This window comes from Petaurus breviceps, unplaced genomic scaffold (genome assembly GCF_028583685.1).
Source record: "Petaurus breviceps papuanus isolate PSGF00001 unplaced genomic scaffold, PetGlider_PUasm1.0 229, whole genome shotgun sequence".
In the NCBI taxonomy this organism is placed as follows: Eukaryota; Metazoa; Chordata; class Mammalia; order Diprotodontia; family Petauridae; genus Petaurus; species Petaurus breviceps.
In genome coordinates, this window is record NW_027185903.1 from 33,444,031 (window position 1) to 33,461,706 (window position 17,676).

Sequence of the window (17,676 nt, forward strand, 5' to 3'; positions counted from 1 at the left end):
CATTAAACTCTAATTTGCTTCTTTGGGACTCCCATCTATTATTCCTAGTTCTGCCCTATAAGGCTAAAGGGAACAAGTTGAATCCCTCTTCCACATGACAACTCTTCAAATCCTTGAAAACAACTATTTAGCCCCTGAGTCTGTTCTTCTCCAGGCTAACGATCTCTAGTTTCTTGAACTGTTCTTTGCATAGCATGAACTTAAGACCCTTTGCTATCTTGTTTAATCTCCTCTGGTTACTCAAGCTTACTAATGTCCTTTTTAAACTGCAGCACCAAGAACTTAAACAATATTTGAGATACGGTTCGACCAGGGCAGAGAACAGAGGAACTATCATCATCTTTTTATCCCCGAAAACTATGCCTCTTGATGCAGTCCAAGATCTCATTAGGTTTTTTGGCTGCTACATTCCATGCCAGAGCTCATGATGGTTGGCCCTTGGTTTTTCAATAAAGAGTGGGACAAGGCCCTTGGTAGAAAAATTGTATAGTAGACAAGAGCAGAATGGCATTTCAAAACCTCTTTATCTGTTGGATCTGCAGCTAAGGAGAGATTAACTTCAACCTGAGGTAAATGGTTAATGGCTTCAGCCTTGATTGATGATAGTCTGTGGAGAACACTATGAAAGTGTTCAGCCCATCTCTCCAGGATCTTGTCCTTATCACTAAACAATGTGGCTCCATCACCACTGAGTAGCTGAGAAGCACCAAAGGCCTTTGGCCCATTCAGGGCATCATAAAAGTGTTTCTGATTGTTCTTATCAATGTAAAACTGAATTTCATCTGCCTTCTTACTGAGGCAAGAATCCTGCATCTCTCTAAACTTTGCTTGCACTTTACATTTGATGGCATTAAATCTTAAGTCTTCTTAGAGATAGATGATCCTGCTAATAAACCCTGTGGAGTTTTCATTTTTCATTTAGCAGCTTCTGAATTTCCCCATTATTTTCATCAAACCAGTCTTGGTGTTTGCAAGTGTTCTCACCCAGATGAGCTGCACCAAATCTTTGAAAGCTGCCCACTCCTTTTCTGCTCTACTATTACCAGCTGTGTATTGGCTCAACTTTCCCTCCAAGTTAGCAATAAACTGTTCCCACTCCTAAAAGTGTGCTAACCTATTGACATTAATTCTTCTGGCAGTCATTTTACCTTGGGGCTGCTACTTTAGTTGAATGTGAATATTTAGCTTGGAGAGGATAAGTCTATGATCAGTCCAGCACTCAGTACCACACATTGACTTCATCACTCTCACATCTTGTCTCTTTATAATTACATACTTTATTGAATGCTGGGTCATTCCCAGTTGTCCTGGTCTGTATCTTGCCACTGGACCCAGGATGGCTCCAGAGGAGAAAGTGAGGTTGGTGACTTTGCACAGCCCTCCCTCACTTAAATCCAATTCACTTGCAACTCATCTTATCATCTTCCTGATACCATGGTCCTCTTTGAGAATGAAGGACAAACCACAAAACAGTTCAGGCTATGCATCCCAGACATGGTTCTAGAAAGGGGTGAGAAATTGTTAGAGCTAAGTAGCTTCCCTGGCCCAGGTTGAAGTCTCTCCATCTGTCTACTGAAGGAAGAATACTGTCAGAAAGTTCACTAGACATTTAAGGACCCAGAAGGATTTTAAGTCAGAGTCAGTAACCAGAAAGAAAATTGTAAAGGAATTCATGCTTAATAAATGCTTAGCTGAGAGATTAAGCTAACTAGGTGTAGCAGCAAGCACCCTAGCATCCCCAGGATGGCTGCTAGTACAGGTTCCTAGATCTGCTTTTCTAAAGGGTTAACAATCCTACTTTAATCAATCAAACACATATCATTTACCTAGTTCAGGGGGAAAAGTCAGCACCCTGAACTTCAGAGAATACAAGCAAGTTACAAGCAGATGTTACAAGCAGACAGAGAACAGATCAGCATATAGACTTCCAGCTATCTGATCATTACATCCATACCTAGTTAGTTACCAGAGAGGGAAGCACCAACATCTGTGTTTTCAAAGCCAGGAGACTCAATGACTTCCCAGAGTCTCATCTGGTCAAATCACACAACTCTTCTCAAAGTGAGACCCAAAGCAAAACCTCACATCAGGGTACATATAGCCTTCTCCTAGATCAGAGAATGTCACAACCCTCTTGACCCACTGCCCAATCACAAAGTAACAAGGTGTGGAGATCCTGAAAAACAAGCCTCCTGCCACAGGCTCCATGTGACCACATTCAGCCTATAGGGGACAGAGTTTATTTTCAAATCAGGGAAGGTTCTCAGAGTCACTTAAGCCTAGCCAGGGGGCAGGGAAGATCTTCAGATTCCCATTCCCATAAGGCTGAGGAGACTGGGATAGAGAAGACAGAAACTTTCTCCTCCTTTCTTTTAGGCAGCATTTTGCTTTAACACTCCCACTTCTGAACTTCAGAAATTTGTCCAGGGCTTAGCAACTGAAAGCCCCGGGAAGTGTGGCTAATGTTTGCTAAATCAATGGATTTCTCCCTTCAGTACTCAGTCAGAGAAGGGTTCAAACTTCATAAAAGGATCTGGGCAGTTACACTTTAATCAAATTAGCCAATAGTTTATCTATTTTATTGGTTCAATAGTTGTCTTACTTTCAATTTTATCTCTTTTGATTTTCAGGATTTCTAATTTGGTGTTTAACTGAGGATTTTTAATTTGATCTTTTTCTAATTTTTTTAGTTGTATACCCAATTCATTGATGTGCTCTTTCTCTAGTTTATTGATATAAGTTTAGGGATATAAAATTTCCCTGAATACTACTTTGGCTACATTCCATAAATTTTGGTATGTTGTCTCATTGCTGTCATTCTTTTTAATGAAATTATTGTTTCTATGATTTGTTCTTTGACTCACTGTAGCGGCAAGCACCCCAGCATTCCCAGGGTGGCTGCTAGCACACAGGTTCTTGGATCTGCTTTGATAAAGGAAAGCAACTCAAAATGGGTTAACAAGCTTACTTTAATCAGTCAGACATATATCGTTTACCTTGTTCAGGGGAAAAGGTCAGCACCCCGAACTTCAAAGTATACAGGCAGAATTATCAAGACAGAGACAGATCAAGTAGACAGATTTCAAACCGTCCAACCATTACATCCATACCCAGTCAACATCTGGGTTTCAACATCTGGGTTTTTTCAAAGCCGGGGGACTCTCAACAACGGCTTCCCAGAATTCAGATCAAATCACAGAACACTTCTCAAAGTGAGTCCCCAAAACAAAGCTACACATCAGGGCTTATATAGCCTTCTCCTGGCTCAGAGAATGTAACAACCTTATTGACCCACTGGCCAATCAAAAAGTATCTACTGAAAAACAAGCCTCCCACCCCAGGCTTCAGGTGCACTTTAACCTAGGGGCAGGGAAGATCTTCCAAATTTGCATTCCCATTACACTCACTCATTCTTTAGGATTATTTAGTTTCCAATTAATTTTATAATCTGTCTTTCCACTGTTCTTTATTGAATGTAACTAATGCATTATGATCTGAAAAGAATGCATTTAATATTTCTGCCTTTCTGCATTTGATTTTGAAGTTTCTAATGCCCTAATGCATGGTCAATTTTTGTGTAAGTGCCATATACCACTGAGAAAAAGATATATTATTTTCTATTCTTTAAGTTTTCTCCAGAAGTCTATCATATCTAACTTTTCTAAAATTCTATTCACCTATTTAACTTTTTTCTTGTTTATTTTGTGATTAGATGTATTTAGTTCTGAGAGGGGAGAGTTGAGGTACCTCACGTATAGTTTTAGTGTCTATTTCCTCCTTAAGTCACTTAACTTCTCCTTTATGAATTTGGATGTTATACCATTAGGTGCATATGTTTAGTATTGCTATTACTTAAGTGTCTATGGTACCTTTTAGCAAGATATAGTTTCTTTCCTTATCTCAATTAGATTTATTTTAGCTTTTGCTCTGTCTGAGATCATGATTACTACCCCTGCTTTTTTTTTATTTCTTACTTCTCCTGAAGAATAATAGATTCTGTTCCATCTCCTTACCTTTACTCTGTGTCTCTCTGCTTCAAGTGTGTTTCTTGTAAACAACATATTGTAAGATTCTGATTTTTAATCCACTCTGCCACATACTTCTGTTTTATGGGTGAGTTTGTCCAATTCAGTTATGATTCAATATGTACTTCCTGCTTAAGTATATTTAAATATGTACTTTTCCCATCTCTGTCTCTCTTTCTTTCTCTCTGTGTCTCTGTCTCTCTCTTCTCTCTCTCTCCCCCACTTCTGACCATCTCCCCTAATCTGCCCTTCCTTCTGTCAGACCTTCCTCCTTTTCTGATTCCCCTCCCCTCCTACTTCTCCATAAAGTAGGATAGATTTCTATAGCCAAATGAGTATGTATGTTATTTCCTCTTTGAGCCAATTCCAATGAGAGTAAGGTTCAAGTGATTATCCCCATCTTTCTCTCCATGGTAATAGGTCTTTTGCACCTCTTCATTTGAGCTAATCTACCCCATTCTCTCTTCCCTCTTCTCCCCTGTGTAACCCTTTTTCTCACCCTTTAATTCTGGTTTTTTTTTTAGGGGAATGGATATCATCCCATCAAAGTCAACTTGTACACACACTCTCGTTTATGTATACTCCATCTAATTGCCCTAATAGCGATAGAGTTCTTATGAGTTAAGAGTATCCTCTTCCTCTGTAAGGATGTAAACAATTTAACCTTATTGCATCCCTTTTGTCTTCTCTTTCCTATTTACCTCTTTATTCTTTCCTTCAATCTTGCATTTGAAGATAAAATTTTCCATTCAGCTCTGGTCTTTTCATCAGAAATGCTTAAAAGTCCTATGTAACAGTCAGCACTCAAATCCAGAGCACAGGGACCTCTTTAGAGGAGAGCTCCTTGGGCTTAGGAGCTATTTTTTAATATTAGAGAAATATCCTTTATCTTACAGTTTTGCACCAGTTTACAGCCAAGTCATCTTGCCAGCACCCATCTAATTAATTACTGCCTCCATGTTTTTTTTTTTTTATTTCTTTACCTGAAATGCTCTTCTATGCCATTTCACCTTTCTATGTACATAACTTCCTCCAAGATCCACCTCCATTTTTCTCTTCCACAGATGGAGGATAAGGAATAGCCCATAAGAAGTCACTGCACAAATATGGCGCAGTAAATTCGCTATCCCAGGTTGGGGATAACAGAGGTGTAGAGGGGTTCTGCTTAGTTATGGCTTGGATTAGATGGCTTCTGAAAGTCAGCTAGACAGGAAAGTGGTTAGAGTGCTGGACCTGGAATCTTATCCAGATACCAGCTGTGTGACTCTGGACCAAATCACTCAACCTCTATCAGCTTCAGTTTTCTCAAATGTAAAATGGGGATCCTACCTCCCAGGGCTGTTGTGAGGGTCAAATGACATGGTAATTGTAAAGCACTTAGAACATGGCCAGGCACATGGTAAGTAAGCACTTTACAAATGTTAGCTGTTATTATAAAAATACTAGCTATCATCATCATTATTATCATCATTGTCGTTGTTTTAGAAACACTAGATATCATCATCATCATCATTATAGAAATATTAGCTGTTGTTTTAAAGGTTCTCCTAACTCAGAGATGCGTGAGTCTGCGCAGTTCTTCAGCAGTCCTCGGGTCATCAACCATCCAACCATCCATCCACCCACCCACCCATCCATCCACCCGTCCATCCATCCATCCGTCTGTCCACCCATCTCTCCCAGGTTTTGCTCCCAGTGATTCCTGGCCAGAATAGAAAGGGAAAGTAACGGAAGAGAGGCGGGGCGGGGCCGGGTAGGAAACTAGATTCTATCCAAAAGGTGGGGGGGGAGGTTAGTGAAGGGCGGGGAAGGAGGAAGGGCTGGAGAGGAGTAGATGGTCCTAGGCGCAGGCGCACTGGGAGAAGGCTGCCCCGGCCCAGCCGGATGACGTGGCCTGGCAACGTTCACGCCGCTGCTACCTCGGGGTAAGCCCGCGCCTCCTGAGCCGAAGCGGGAGCCGCTGCCTAAGCCGCCGCTCGCGGCCTAGTGAGGCCGGCCTCTGAGCGCGCGCGTGGGGAGGGCCTGCGAGGCCTCGGCCCGCTGCCATGGGCGAGTGAAGGACCGGCCCGGCGGCGGCGGCGGCGGGAGATGAGGACTGGCCGCGGCGGGGCTCGCGACGGCGGCGGCGGCGGCGGCGGCTCCTGAGAGACACGCGCGGTATGGAAGAGAAATATAGCAGCCACGCGCTCGCCGGCGGCGGGAGCCTCGGGCCAGTGGACGTGCCCAGTGCCCGGTAAGTGCTGCCTGGGCCTGCCCCTGGAGACCGGCCGCGGTGTCCCCGGGAGGAGAACTCTCCGCTCCCCGGCCCGGCCTCCCGGGGGCCTTGGCGGCTGCATCTGTAAAAACCCAGAGGGAAACTCCTTCACCCCCGCCCTATCTCTCTCCTTCCCCCGGAAGCACCCTCAGCGCTGTGGACCGGCGTTTCACTTTCGTTACGCCGAGATTTATTTTACGTTATTACATCTGCACAAAATTATTCCTTCGCGTTCTTACACCGTGACTTGTGCCCCATTCCCCGGTTGTTGGGCACCCCTTCGTTTCCAAACCTTTGCCACTGGGGGGAAAAAAGCAGTTATGAGTATGTTCATACGTTGCATCCTTTTCTCTTTCTCTGATCTCCTGGGGGGAGGGGAAGGGAGGGTCCCTTACTTTATTACTTAATAAAGATTTTGCGGGTCCAAGGCTACGTACAGGGTGCTAGCTTAAGGGGCGTGGTTCCAAATTGCTTTCCGGGTGAGTTAGACTCATTCATAGCTCCATTGATAGAGCATTAAGGTGCCTCTTTTCTCACAGCCTTCCTGTCACCCTCCTCCAGCATTTGTCTTTCACGTTTTCTGTCTAATGTCCAGGCGGCGATTTAACCTGAATACCGCCTGCCATTGGGGCAGAAAATCCGCTAGTCTGGAAGCTGACTCCTCAAGTACTGTGGAGTATTTCTGCACTTGCATATCTAAGTGTTATAAGGCCAAATGTTTATTTAATCTAATTAATCCTTATGTAATTTGTCTTGAAAGGAGATTTGGGGGAAGGTATGATTATCCTCATTCAGATGAAGGAACCGTAAGTTAAAGAGATTGATTGACTTCCCCAAGGCAATAAAATGGGACAGTTTTGGCAGCTGTACATTATATTCATACGATTATATGGTCGACCTAGTTTTGTGCTGAAGCCCTTTTATATGGAACTCTCGGAACAACAAAAAAGACTGCATAAGTAAATACATTCTCCAGTAGTTTTTTATGTTAAGTACCACTAGTTGCTCCATGAAAGCAGTATGTCAGTGCATCCTTGTGGCATAGAGGTGATCATCCTATGTTTTTAAGGGCTGAGACAGCTAAGTGCAAGTTCTTTTAAATCCTGTGGAGCTTGGCCAATTTTGAGACTGCCAGAAGAGCTTCCTACCTAATTTCAGTGCTACTAGATGATAAATTGAGGGGAGGGGTGGCATACAGCAACATGAAGATGGCTATAACATTTTTTATATATAAAGTTTTTAAGTCATCTCTATTTCTTGGAATTTTTAATTCAGTAAAGATTTTGTAACTATTAGTTTGGGAAATACAGTTCAAGATAAACAAAACATAATATCTTATGCTAAATACCTGAAGTTTACCATCACCTGCATAAAAATGTATAAATTTAAGCCCTTAGGCTGCCAAGAGATTGGGTATTTGCAAAGCAACCAAGAATTTGGGAAACTGCCTGGGAATTGGGGAGAGGATGGAAAGCTAGAGGAGACAAAAGGAGTGATCAGAAAAAGAAAGAAAACAGGTGTATTTAGTAGGTCTGAAATCCAAGAAGGATGGAGCAGAAACTACTGTTAAATAGTGTCAGAAATTGCATAGAAGTCAATAAGGACTGGGCAAAGGCCATTGGACTTGATGATTAGAAGGTTGTTTGTAACCTTATAGTTGTGTTTGGTAGAGTAATTAAGATAGAAACATAAGTGATTGAGTAGTAGGGACACTGAGAAGATACAGGCATTAAGAGTGAAGACAATTTTTTCCCAAAAAATGTAGTAAAAAAGAGAAGGATAAGATAGAAATGGGAAGTGGTGTGCATCCGACGAATAACACCTTAGGGATTAGGCTCTGACATATTAGCTTTGTATGGGGGATAGTAAGGGACATACCACCACCACCCCCACCCCCAGCCAGTATTCCCACTTAGAAATCCTTCTATGAAGCCCACAAGCTGGAACCTCAAGCATCATCTTTAGCCTATAGTCTTTAAGGGATTTTGAGATCTGCCTACATTCTCACTTCATACTTAGTTTGAAGAATTTCCAGCTTTCCCACTATGCATACTAAGTGTTCACAACATACTTGGAACTATAGGAGTCAGGTGAAGAGCTCCTGATATCTCAGTGGATTTGGAGAAGGGGGAAACAGCTCATCTTCCATCAGATTCTGCCGTTTCTCCTCCAAATTTTTTTTTGTTCCATCTTTATCGTCCTTCTTTTCTTTCCAGCCATTTCCAAACTATGCTCATGTTTCCCCTGTCTTCACCAAATCCTCACTTTATCCATCCTTCCCTTTTAGTCATCATACCCTATCTCTCTTTTGTAGCTAAACTGCTTTTTAGACTTCAGCCACAGGAGCCTCTAAACTCTTTTTGACCATTTACAATAGGAACCTCCACTTCCTTACTTTTTAGTCTTTTTAGCTGTCTTTTTACTTCATTTGACCAAAACTGGCTAGAGTTGTCAGTGATCTCTTAATTTCCAAATCTAATGACCTTTTCTTAATCCTCATCCTTCTTGCCCTCTCAACCTTTGACACAGTCACCTTTTTCTCTATATTACCTTCTCTCTCAATAATCTTCTCTGTTGGTTCTCCTGCCTATCTGACCACTCAGTCTGGATCTTTACTGGATCTTTATCCAGGTCATTTCTGCTAACTATGGGCGTCCCCCAAGAATCTCTCTTGTGCTTTCTTCCTCTACTATTTTGCTTGGTGATTTCATCAACTACCATGAATTCAATTTTCTTTATAGAAATGATTCTCAAATCTACTAAGCTAACACTTACTTCTCTCTTAGCACCAAGTATTGTATCTCCAGCTGTTTATGGGACATCTCAAACTGGAGACCCCATAGACATTGTAAGTTCAACATGTTCACAACTATACTCATTGTCCTTCCCCCCACCCTTTCCATTCCTAACTCTTCTATCGCTGTCATGGACACCGCATACACAATCAGTTGTCCAGATCCTGTCAGTTTTACATCTCTTACATACACCCACTTCTCTACTGTGACATTGCCATCACCTTGGTGCCTGCCTGTGTCACCTCTTGCCTGGATTATTGTAGTAGCCTTCTGATTAGTCTTCCTGCTTCAAGTTTCTCCCTACTTCGATTTTTCCTCCCCTCAGCTAGCACAATGGTCTCCCTAAAGTGAAGGTCTGGCCCTGGCACTCCTCTTTAGTAAACACCAGTTTTTTCTCCATGACCTCTAGGATCAAATATAAAATTTTCTTTTTGTCTTTTAAAACCTTTTATATCCTGACTTCTTCCTACTTTTTTACACCCTGCTCTACAATCCAGGGACACTGTTCTTGTTGTTCAGTTGTTTCAGTCATGTCAGCCTATGGGCAATCTTTCTTTTTTCAAAGTTTTTTATGGATATTAGGAACCTGAGAAGACATTTTATACCATGTAGTAGAGCTCCTTATACTAAAGCTATGAATGGGGAATCCTTATTCTGCATAATTTACATAATTATCCCTCTTTGCTATAGATACTCATCAGCATTTAGTCTTTAGCTTAAGCATATTATTGAATTCAGTTAAAAATTAAACTAACCTTTTGCTGAAATTTGTTGGAATATAATTATGAAAAAAGAAGCTTAAGCAAATAAATAGCAAAATTTCAAAGTTATCCTGGCACCTGACTCTTCCCTCTCAGCCACCTATGACATCTGTTCATGTGTCTGTTAACCAAGGCACACTATAAAGTGAAAATTAAGTGATGATGGGTTCTCCTCTGGAAAGGTTTTCACTATGTGACATGAAGGTAAATCATTAATTTCTCTAAACTTCAATTCTTCATTCTGTAAAAGGGAAATAATCTCTTTACTCTTTATCCACCTTCATACATACATATCAAGATTTTCAAATTTTACAGGGCTAGAATAAATATTAAATAATTCAGTTGATTGAAATATAATACTAGTGGTCTGTATTAGACCATACAGCACAGTCCATACTCCTCTGGTATCATTTATTCAAGTAAGTTTATTCCCAATGCATACTGCTTTACTATCAATAAGAAGTTTATCATTGTGAAGAAACTAAAGTGCAATATAAACAAAAGTTATTATTATACTCTTGTTGCGGAAGTAATTAATATGAAAATAACTATTAAGACTAATTAGAAGAGCTCTGTGAGAGAGGGATACAAAAAAGTGCTCTGAGAGTTGAGAGGAAGGAGAGATTATTTGAAGGCTAGATGCTAGCCTCATTGTGGAAGGGATTACTGGTCTGTATTTAATAGCCTCTAAGGGCCTTCTAACTCTGAAAGGATATCATTTCCTCTCATGTCCGGTTTCCTAAGTCTTGAAAGGTCTATCTGCACAACTTCTGTAAATCTGTCCCCTTTTCTCCGACCATAGTCACCATCATAGTTTAAGCCCTCCTCAACTGTTTGTGAACTATTTCAATAGACTCCTGACTGCCTTCCCTTATTTCAGTCTTTCTTCTCACCAATCCATTCCTCATAAAGGTGCTAAAATAATCTTCAGGAGACACAGATCTGACTTCCTTGTTCAAGAACTTTTAATTTGCTCCTTACTCTTCTGAAATAAAATACAGACTTCTTAGCCTGGCAAATTAAGACCCTTTGCAACCTACTTTTCCAGTCTTAATAAACATTACACATTATACCTTCTAGTCAAACTGGACTACTAGATTGCATACAGACTATCATTCTTGCTACATGATTAACCTGTGTCTTTTCTAATGCCATCTTTACCTTACTTCTGCATGATTCTTTATATGTTGTAGTCTCACACCAACCATATGCCTTTTCATTGCCTTTGGAGTGATCCTCAGCTTCACTTATTTGGAGACTGTCACATTCCATAATTTGTATGTATTCAATGTCACTAGAAGAATTTGAAGGTCTTTAGGCAGAGATTGAATCTGTGATTTTATTCACAGAGTTCCTGATGAGGAACTTCCTCTATTGCAAATTAGCACTTTCTCTTGAAGTTACAACTTTAGAGAGTTTCTTGGGACTGTGAATAGAAGTGACTTGTCTAGTGTCTGTAAGAGGCAGAACTTAAACTCAGCTAGCTGCTTTTCATCACAAAAAAAATATTGGTGTTATACTGTCCTTTGTTTCAGGAAAAGCTTAGAGTCATTAAAAGTCTATGTAGTTTCTCAGCAGCAATCTAGTCAGCTCTTGAGTATAGTTCTGTACAGTAAGCTCAACTTACTGTTCAGTTTCTATCCAAGACATATGTATTGACTGACTGATGAACTCTATGGGTTTACCATCCTATTGAATAATGTAATTTCAACAGTAGGTATTCTTCATTAATTTTTTTTTCAGGGTAGTCAAACTCTTTTGAATGAAGGAAATCCTGTTAATGTTCTGGAGATTGATATAGTCAATATAATGTCATTGGCAAAAAATGAATATCTGAAGGACTTCACCGTCTATAGGGAATTCCTTTTTATTTGGACTTTGTGCTAGTCCAGTCTCCATGACAGTTATGAAACACCATTGGCAAGCTTATCCCTCTTTCATATCTGGCTAAATACTAAGAACTAATAATGAGAAGCTGCTATTAGTATTACCTCTGTTATATCTTTTATGAAGTCATGTACAATTTTATACATGAGAAATATGCATGAGACACCTTGAAGAAGATAAAATTCACGTTTATGGTCAACAAACAGTAAAAACAGTAGAATCTCATATTCTCTATTCCCTTTCAGTCACTTGTGTGATGATGAACTTAGGATCCACTGTAGAATATTGTTTGTGAAAACTTGCTAATTCCCTTCCCATACTTTCATCAAGGAGACCCCCAATACATCTGTAAATTATTCTCATAAAAATCTCATGTACCATTTTCTTGTTGGTAAAGGAAGTCTCTCACCAGGAGCTCTCTTTGTGAATAAAATCACAGGTCCAATCTTTCCATAAAGACCCCTAAATTCTCCTTGTGTTATTATATGGATAAAAATAGGTATGTGGATCAGTAGTCTTTTTATGATAATATTAAAGTTCAAGGTTTTTCCACATCTTTCCTGTTTTTCCCTCTTAAAGATATATTGAGAATCAATAACTCAGCACTTCAGAATTGTCACCTCCATCATGAACCTACACTGTTTATGCTTGGTCTTTCCTGTTTTCCCTGGCTTTACTTTTTTAAGTACCATTTCCATGTACTTATGCAGAACATCCAAATGTGGTAGTTCCCCTGCCTTGATGAAAAATGTCATATAAATCTCTGTGGGTCTTTGACATATTTTGTTATTGTCTTCTTCCAGTTTGTTTGTCCTTAAATGCCCTTGTGATGATTTCCTTAGTTGAATTTTTCACTAAATTTTCTGTGAACTTTTTTTGATTCACTTTTTATTGTTTATATCTCAATACCATTCATAATCTGTCATTCTCCATATTTTATACATGAATTGATATTCTAAACTGCCATTAGCTTTCCTATGTTTCCATTTGGTAGGTGGATCACGTTTGGTGTTGGAAATGGTTTCTGGCTCTTTTGGCCTTGTTAATGACTTGATATCTATCTATGGAACTTATTTAGGAAATGATTATAATTGGCATCTATGTCAGTTCTTCCAACCATTTCCCACCTTTTTTTTTTTTTTTTGCTTCAGCAGCTAATTGAAATAGATCAGATAAGATTTGTTTTAGTTGCATGTCATACCTTCTTAGTTTTATTCTTTTAATTGTGTATCTTGATCTTTGTCTCTAACAAGTTAATAGGTTAGACATATGCAGATAGCTTATTCAGGAATGATTCCTACATTAGTAACTTTGACTTCTTTATCAAATCCTAAAATATAGAAGTGGATATATAATCATTTGAGTTCCTTCCAACAATGCAGAATGAAACTCATCCATGTCATCTGCCTCCACTCTGACTTTGTCTATCTCCTATCACAAAGGCACCATCCAACATGTTGGCAGCCTTCTCTGCTTTCTCCTGATATTTCAAGGGTATCAGTGGATCAGGCTGGCTGGCCTTTATCCCTTCTTCTTGCCACATGACCAGCTCATCTTTTCATTATCTTGACATTTTTTTAATACCTTTTCTTCAGAATTTTTCATTGTTTATCGTTACAGCCCACTGGCAACCACCAAATGCTTCTACATTACTGTCTGCTCAGTACTCAATTTTATTATTTAGAAGCAGTTGTATCCCACTACTTTCTGCCATTTAGCAACACCAGTAGACTGTTAGTATTAGAAAAATTGACCTTTGCTTTCACAGGAAACTTGGGGTCCAAAAAAGACGTTTGCATTTTCCTAAAAGCATTTCAGCTCACTCTTTTCCTGTTCAACACTGGGCTCAATTTGTCAGGCTGTACTTTCTATCCCAGATATGCATAATGATGTGTAATTTTCTAAGGTAGCTGCCCAAGTGATGTTGGAATCTGAGCAATAGACATTTTTCCTTTATTTGGTTATTCCTGTGTATATAACAAGCCAAACTCTTAGGAGCTTTTTTCCCCCTGATGTTTATTATCAGAGGGTCTTTGAAGAGAGAGGTGTTTCTGCCATCAAAAGAATCTCAAATTTGATGTCTGAATGAGGCACACCTTGTAAAAAAAAATAACAACACACTTGTAAGTTGGCATTTTGTTGTGTAAAATCAAAGGATTTTTCATAATCAGCAAACAGTAAGCATAATGAGATCTTAATATTTTCTATATCTTTCAGTTGCTAAATGATCAAGATACGGTTCATTGCTAAATATTGTTTGTGAATATTCCCCATAAATACTCTAAAAGATGTCTTCAATTCATGTATAGATGACTCTTAAAAATTTTGTATAAATGAAAGAGTAGACATTGAGAATAGATTGCTTGTTTCTGATATTTTCTCAGGTTCCTTTTTTGTTGTTATTAATAAGGTCTGTGACCTCTTTGGTATCTTACCCTCATTCAGGTACCTTTTATTTCTGAGTATGCCCAAAACTGTCACCTCCAGCACAGATCTCTTCTGTATACCATTTGTTCATTAAAAATTATTTTTCCATTATTGTTTTCTTTAATGCCATTTCTAATTCCTGTAAGCATATTTAGTCCTTTGGTTGTTACAGTCTAAGTTCATGATGAAGAAAATAATTTATTGGGATTTTTTGGTAAATATTTTTTATTTTTATTCTGTTTACATAGTCCTTTTCACTTTTATCCTTGAATGCCCTTGGGTTGATTTTGTTTAGTTGGATATCTTGCCAAATTTTTTTTTTTTTAACAAGTTTTAACCCTCCACTGCTTCTGTTTTATGAGAGGATATATTGCTTGTAATTGTCCCATCCTCTTTGTTTCTAAAATACTACAGACAAGGTTATGTTATCTATTTTGTCTTTGAAAGCCATCTCTAATATTGTTTAAAAAATAGAGGGGAGGGGGCTCACTTTAAGAAGTGTTCTGTGATTTGATCAGATGAGACTCTGGGAAGCCGTTGTTGAGAGCCCCCTGGCTTTGAAAAACCCAGATCTTGATTTGGTATGGATGTAATGGTTGGACAGTTTGGAAACCTGTCTACTTGATCTGTTTCTCTGTCTTGATAATTATGTCTGTATACTCTGAAGTTCGGGATGCTGACCTTTTTCCCCTGAACTAGGTAAACAATACATATTTGACCGATTAAAGTAAGCTTGTTAACCCCCCCCCCCCCCAAATAGAGGGGAAATCAGTGGAACAGATTAGATAGGAGAGAATCAGAAACAATGAAACTCAATGATCTGGTGTTTAATAAACCTAAAAACATTAATTGCTTAGGAAAGAACTCCCTTTGGGAAAACTGAAAAGCATTGAGGTAGAAGTTAGGCTTAGACCAACACCTTACTACACACTTCACAATACATTCTAAGTTAGAAGAGAAGGAGATCCTACACCTTTTGTAGCTCAGTCAAGTCAGTAAGCATCTTTAAAGCACTGGCTGTACATCAGTCACCCTGCTAAGTGCTGGGGACACACAAAGAAAGGCAAAAGACAACCCCTCATTAAAAGACAAGATTACAACCCGATGGGAGGTAGGGCTAGGGAGGAGCAGGTACGTGTGGTGCCTGCCGTAGGAGCAGTATGATGGAGAAATCCCAAGGTTGCAGCTGGGTGCGAAAGGAAAAGTTGACTGGCATTGGCACCCTCCTCAAGTGGAGGTTTTAGGAGCTCTCTACCTTCCAATCAAAGGATGGAGAGACCCCCAGAGGCATAGAGTATTGGAGATGTGAGTTCCACACTGAAGTGATCTTGCAGGATGTAGAGGTTTCCAGGGTATAGTAGGGAAGTCACCAGGTTTACAGTTAGATGGGAAGTAAAGCTGTGGGTAGGAGATGTAGTAGAATGAATTAATTACCCCCAAAAATGTTTTGTAAAGCTTTAGCAGGTAGTAGAAGCAATTACAATAGATAAAGTAGACAACTCTGATTACATCAAATTAGAAAGCTTCTGCACAAATACAATGCACGGTCAAATTAATCTGTAAGAGTTTGGTTTTCAAGGTACATAATTTTATTTACACACACAGCCCAAAAGCCAGTAGATAAGTGATGAAAGGATATGAACAAACAGTTCTCAAGAGAATTATAAACTATTAACAACCTGATGAAAGAATGTTCTGCCACTAATAAGAGAAATGCAAATCAAAACAACCTTGAGATTTCACTTTATATGCTGCAAATTGGCCAAGATGAGTGGAAAGATAAACACACTGATGGATTGTTGGTGTAATGTGTAACTGTGTATCACTACAGCAATTTTGGGAAGCAACTGGGAATTATATAAATAAAATCACTAAAATATCCATACCCTTTGACTGAGAGATTTTACTACTAGACCCAAATAGGCCACTGATAAGAAGAAAGTCTGGATATACACTAAAATATTTATAGCAGCACTTTTTGTGCTAAAATATCGGGGGGTGAGGGAGAGATAGATGCCTGTTATACTGAACAAATTGCGGTATGTAATTATGGTGGAATTTTACTGTGCTGCAAAAAATGAAGGAAATTGAGTTGGTAAACATTTATTGAGCACCTGCTATGTGCCAAGAACTATACTAAGCACTGAGGATTAAAAAGAATGACCAAAAAACAGCACATACTCTCATGGAGTGTATAGTCCATTTAATGGGTGAGGCAATGTGCAAACAAACTATGTTCAGGATAAATTGGAAATAATCTAACAAATGGAAGGCAATAGCATTAGGAGGATCAGAAAAGGCTTCCTATAGATGGTACAGTTTTAACTGGAACTTAAAGGAAGCCAAGAGGTGGAAATAAGGAGTGAAAACATTTCAAGCATAAGAGACAGCCACTGAAAATCTCTGGAATTGGGAGATGAAGTGTCCCTTGCAAGGAACAACCAAGAGGCCAGTGTCACTGGATCAGAAAGTACATGGTGTGGTGTAAGGTGTAAAAAAGACTGGAAAGGCAGATGGAGACTGGATTACGAACCACTTTAAATGCTAGTTTTAGATTTGATCCTGGAGGTCCTAGGGAGCCATTTTATTAAATAGGGGAGGAAAGTGACAATGGTCAGACCTGTGCTTTTTAGCAAGCTCATTCTGATAGCGAAGTGGAGAATAAACTGGAGTGGGGAGAGATTTGTAACAGGTAGACCAACCAGAAGACTGTTGAAATAGTCTAGGCATGATGTGATGAGGGTAATAGCAGTGTTAGGAGAGAAAGGAGCATATGCAAGAGTTATTATGAATTAATTGGCTTTGGCAACAGATATGAGGGCTGAAAGAAGTCCGGGCTGACACCTAGTTTGCAATCCTGGACCCCTTAACTGCAATAGAGAATTTGGTGTGGGGGGAAGGGAAGGAGATAATGAGTTCAGTTTTGAACATGCTGTCAGTAGACAGGGAGAGATTGAAACAGAGTGGGGGTTATAAAGAGGTTAAGATACTTTTCCAGGGTCACACAGCCAAGATGCATTGGGGGACAGGATTCATACAAAGGTCTTCCTGACTCCAAATTTTCCACTAACCACTATATCACCTAACTTTCCCTCTATGCCCTGCCAAAAAATATATAGCTAATGACTGAGAAATGGCTAAATAGGTTGTGGTATATTAGTGTAATAGAATATTATTGTGCTGCAAGAATGAATTTTAAACGCATTTATTAAATGATAATGTGACAATCACTATGCTAAAAACAAGAAATATGAATACAAAATTAAGAGTCTCTTGAGGCAGCTAGGTGGCACTGTGAATAGAAAACCGGTCCTGGAGTCAGGGGGACCTGAGTTCAAGTTTGAACTCAGACACTTAACACAAAACTAGCCATGTGAACTTGGGCAAGTCACTTAACCCCTATTGCCCTACCTTACCCCCTCCAAAAAGCAAAAAAAAAAGTCTCTACCCTCAAGGAACTTACATTCTGATAAGGAAAAACAGTATATAGTAGGGAGCTAGGAAGTTGTTGTTTGTCCTTCCTTCTC

General features: G+C 39.5%; 1 protein-coding gene and 1 long non-coding RNA gene across 3 annotated transcripts in view; one reads left to right on the forward strand and one right to left on the reverse strand.

Moving 5' to 3' along the window:
- Positions 1-6,062, reverse strand: part of LOC138167507 (uncharacterized) — a 28,930-nt gene extending 22,868 nt beyond the window's left edge. Inside the window, exon 1 of the long non-coding RNA XR_011169902.1 lies at positions 5,945-6,062. This is a non-coding gene — a long non-coding RNA (uncharacterized lncRNA). The remainder of the gene's footprint in view (positions 1-5,944) is intronic.
- Positions 5,910-17,676, forward strand: part of SLC30A5 (solute carrier family 30 member 5) — a 74,990-nt gene continuing 63,223 nt past the window's right edge. Inside the window, exons 1-2 of one of the 2 annotated variants that reach the window (XM_069096455.1) lie at positions 5,910-5,962; positions 6,164-6,258. In XM_069096455.1, the coding sequence (XP_068952556.1) occupies positions 6,185-6,258 (74 nt within the window). In that variant the 5' untranslated portion in view covers positions 5,910-5,962; positions 6,164-6,184. Of the gene's footprint in view, positions 5,963-6,090; positions 6,259-17,676 lie in introns of those variants that run through there. The other variant, XM_069096454.1, reaches the window with a different exon arrangement.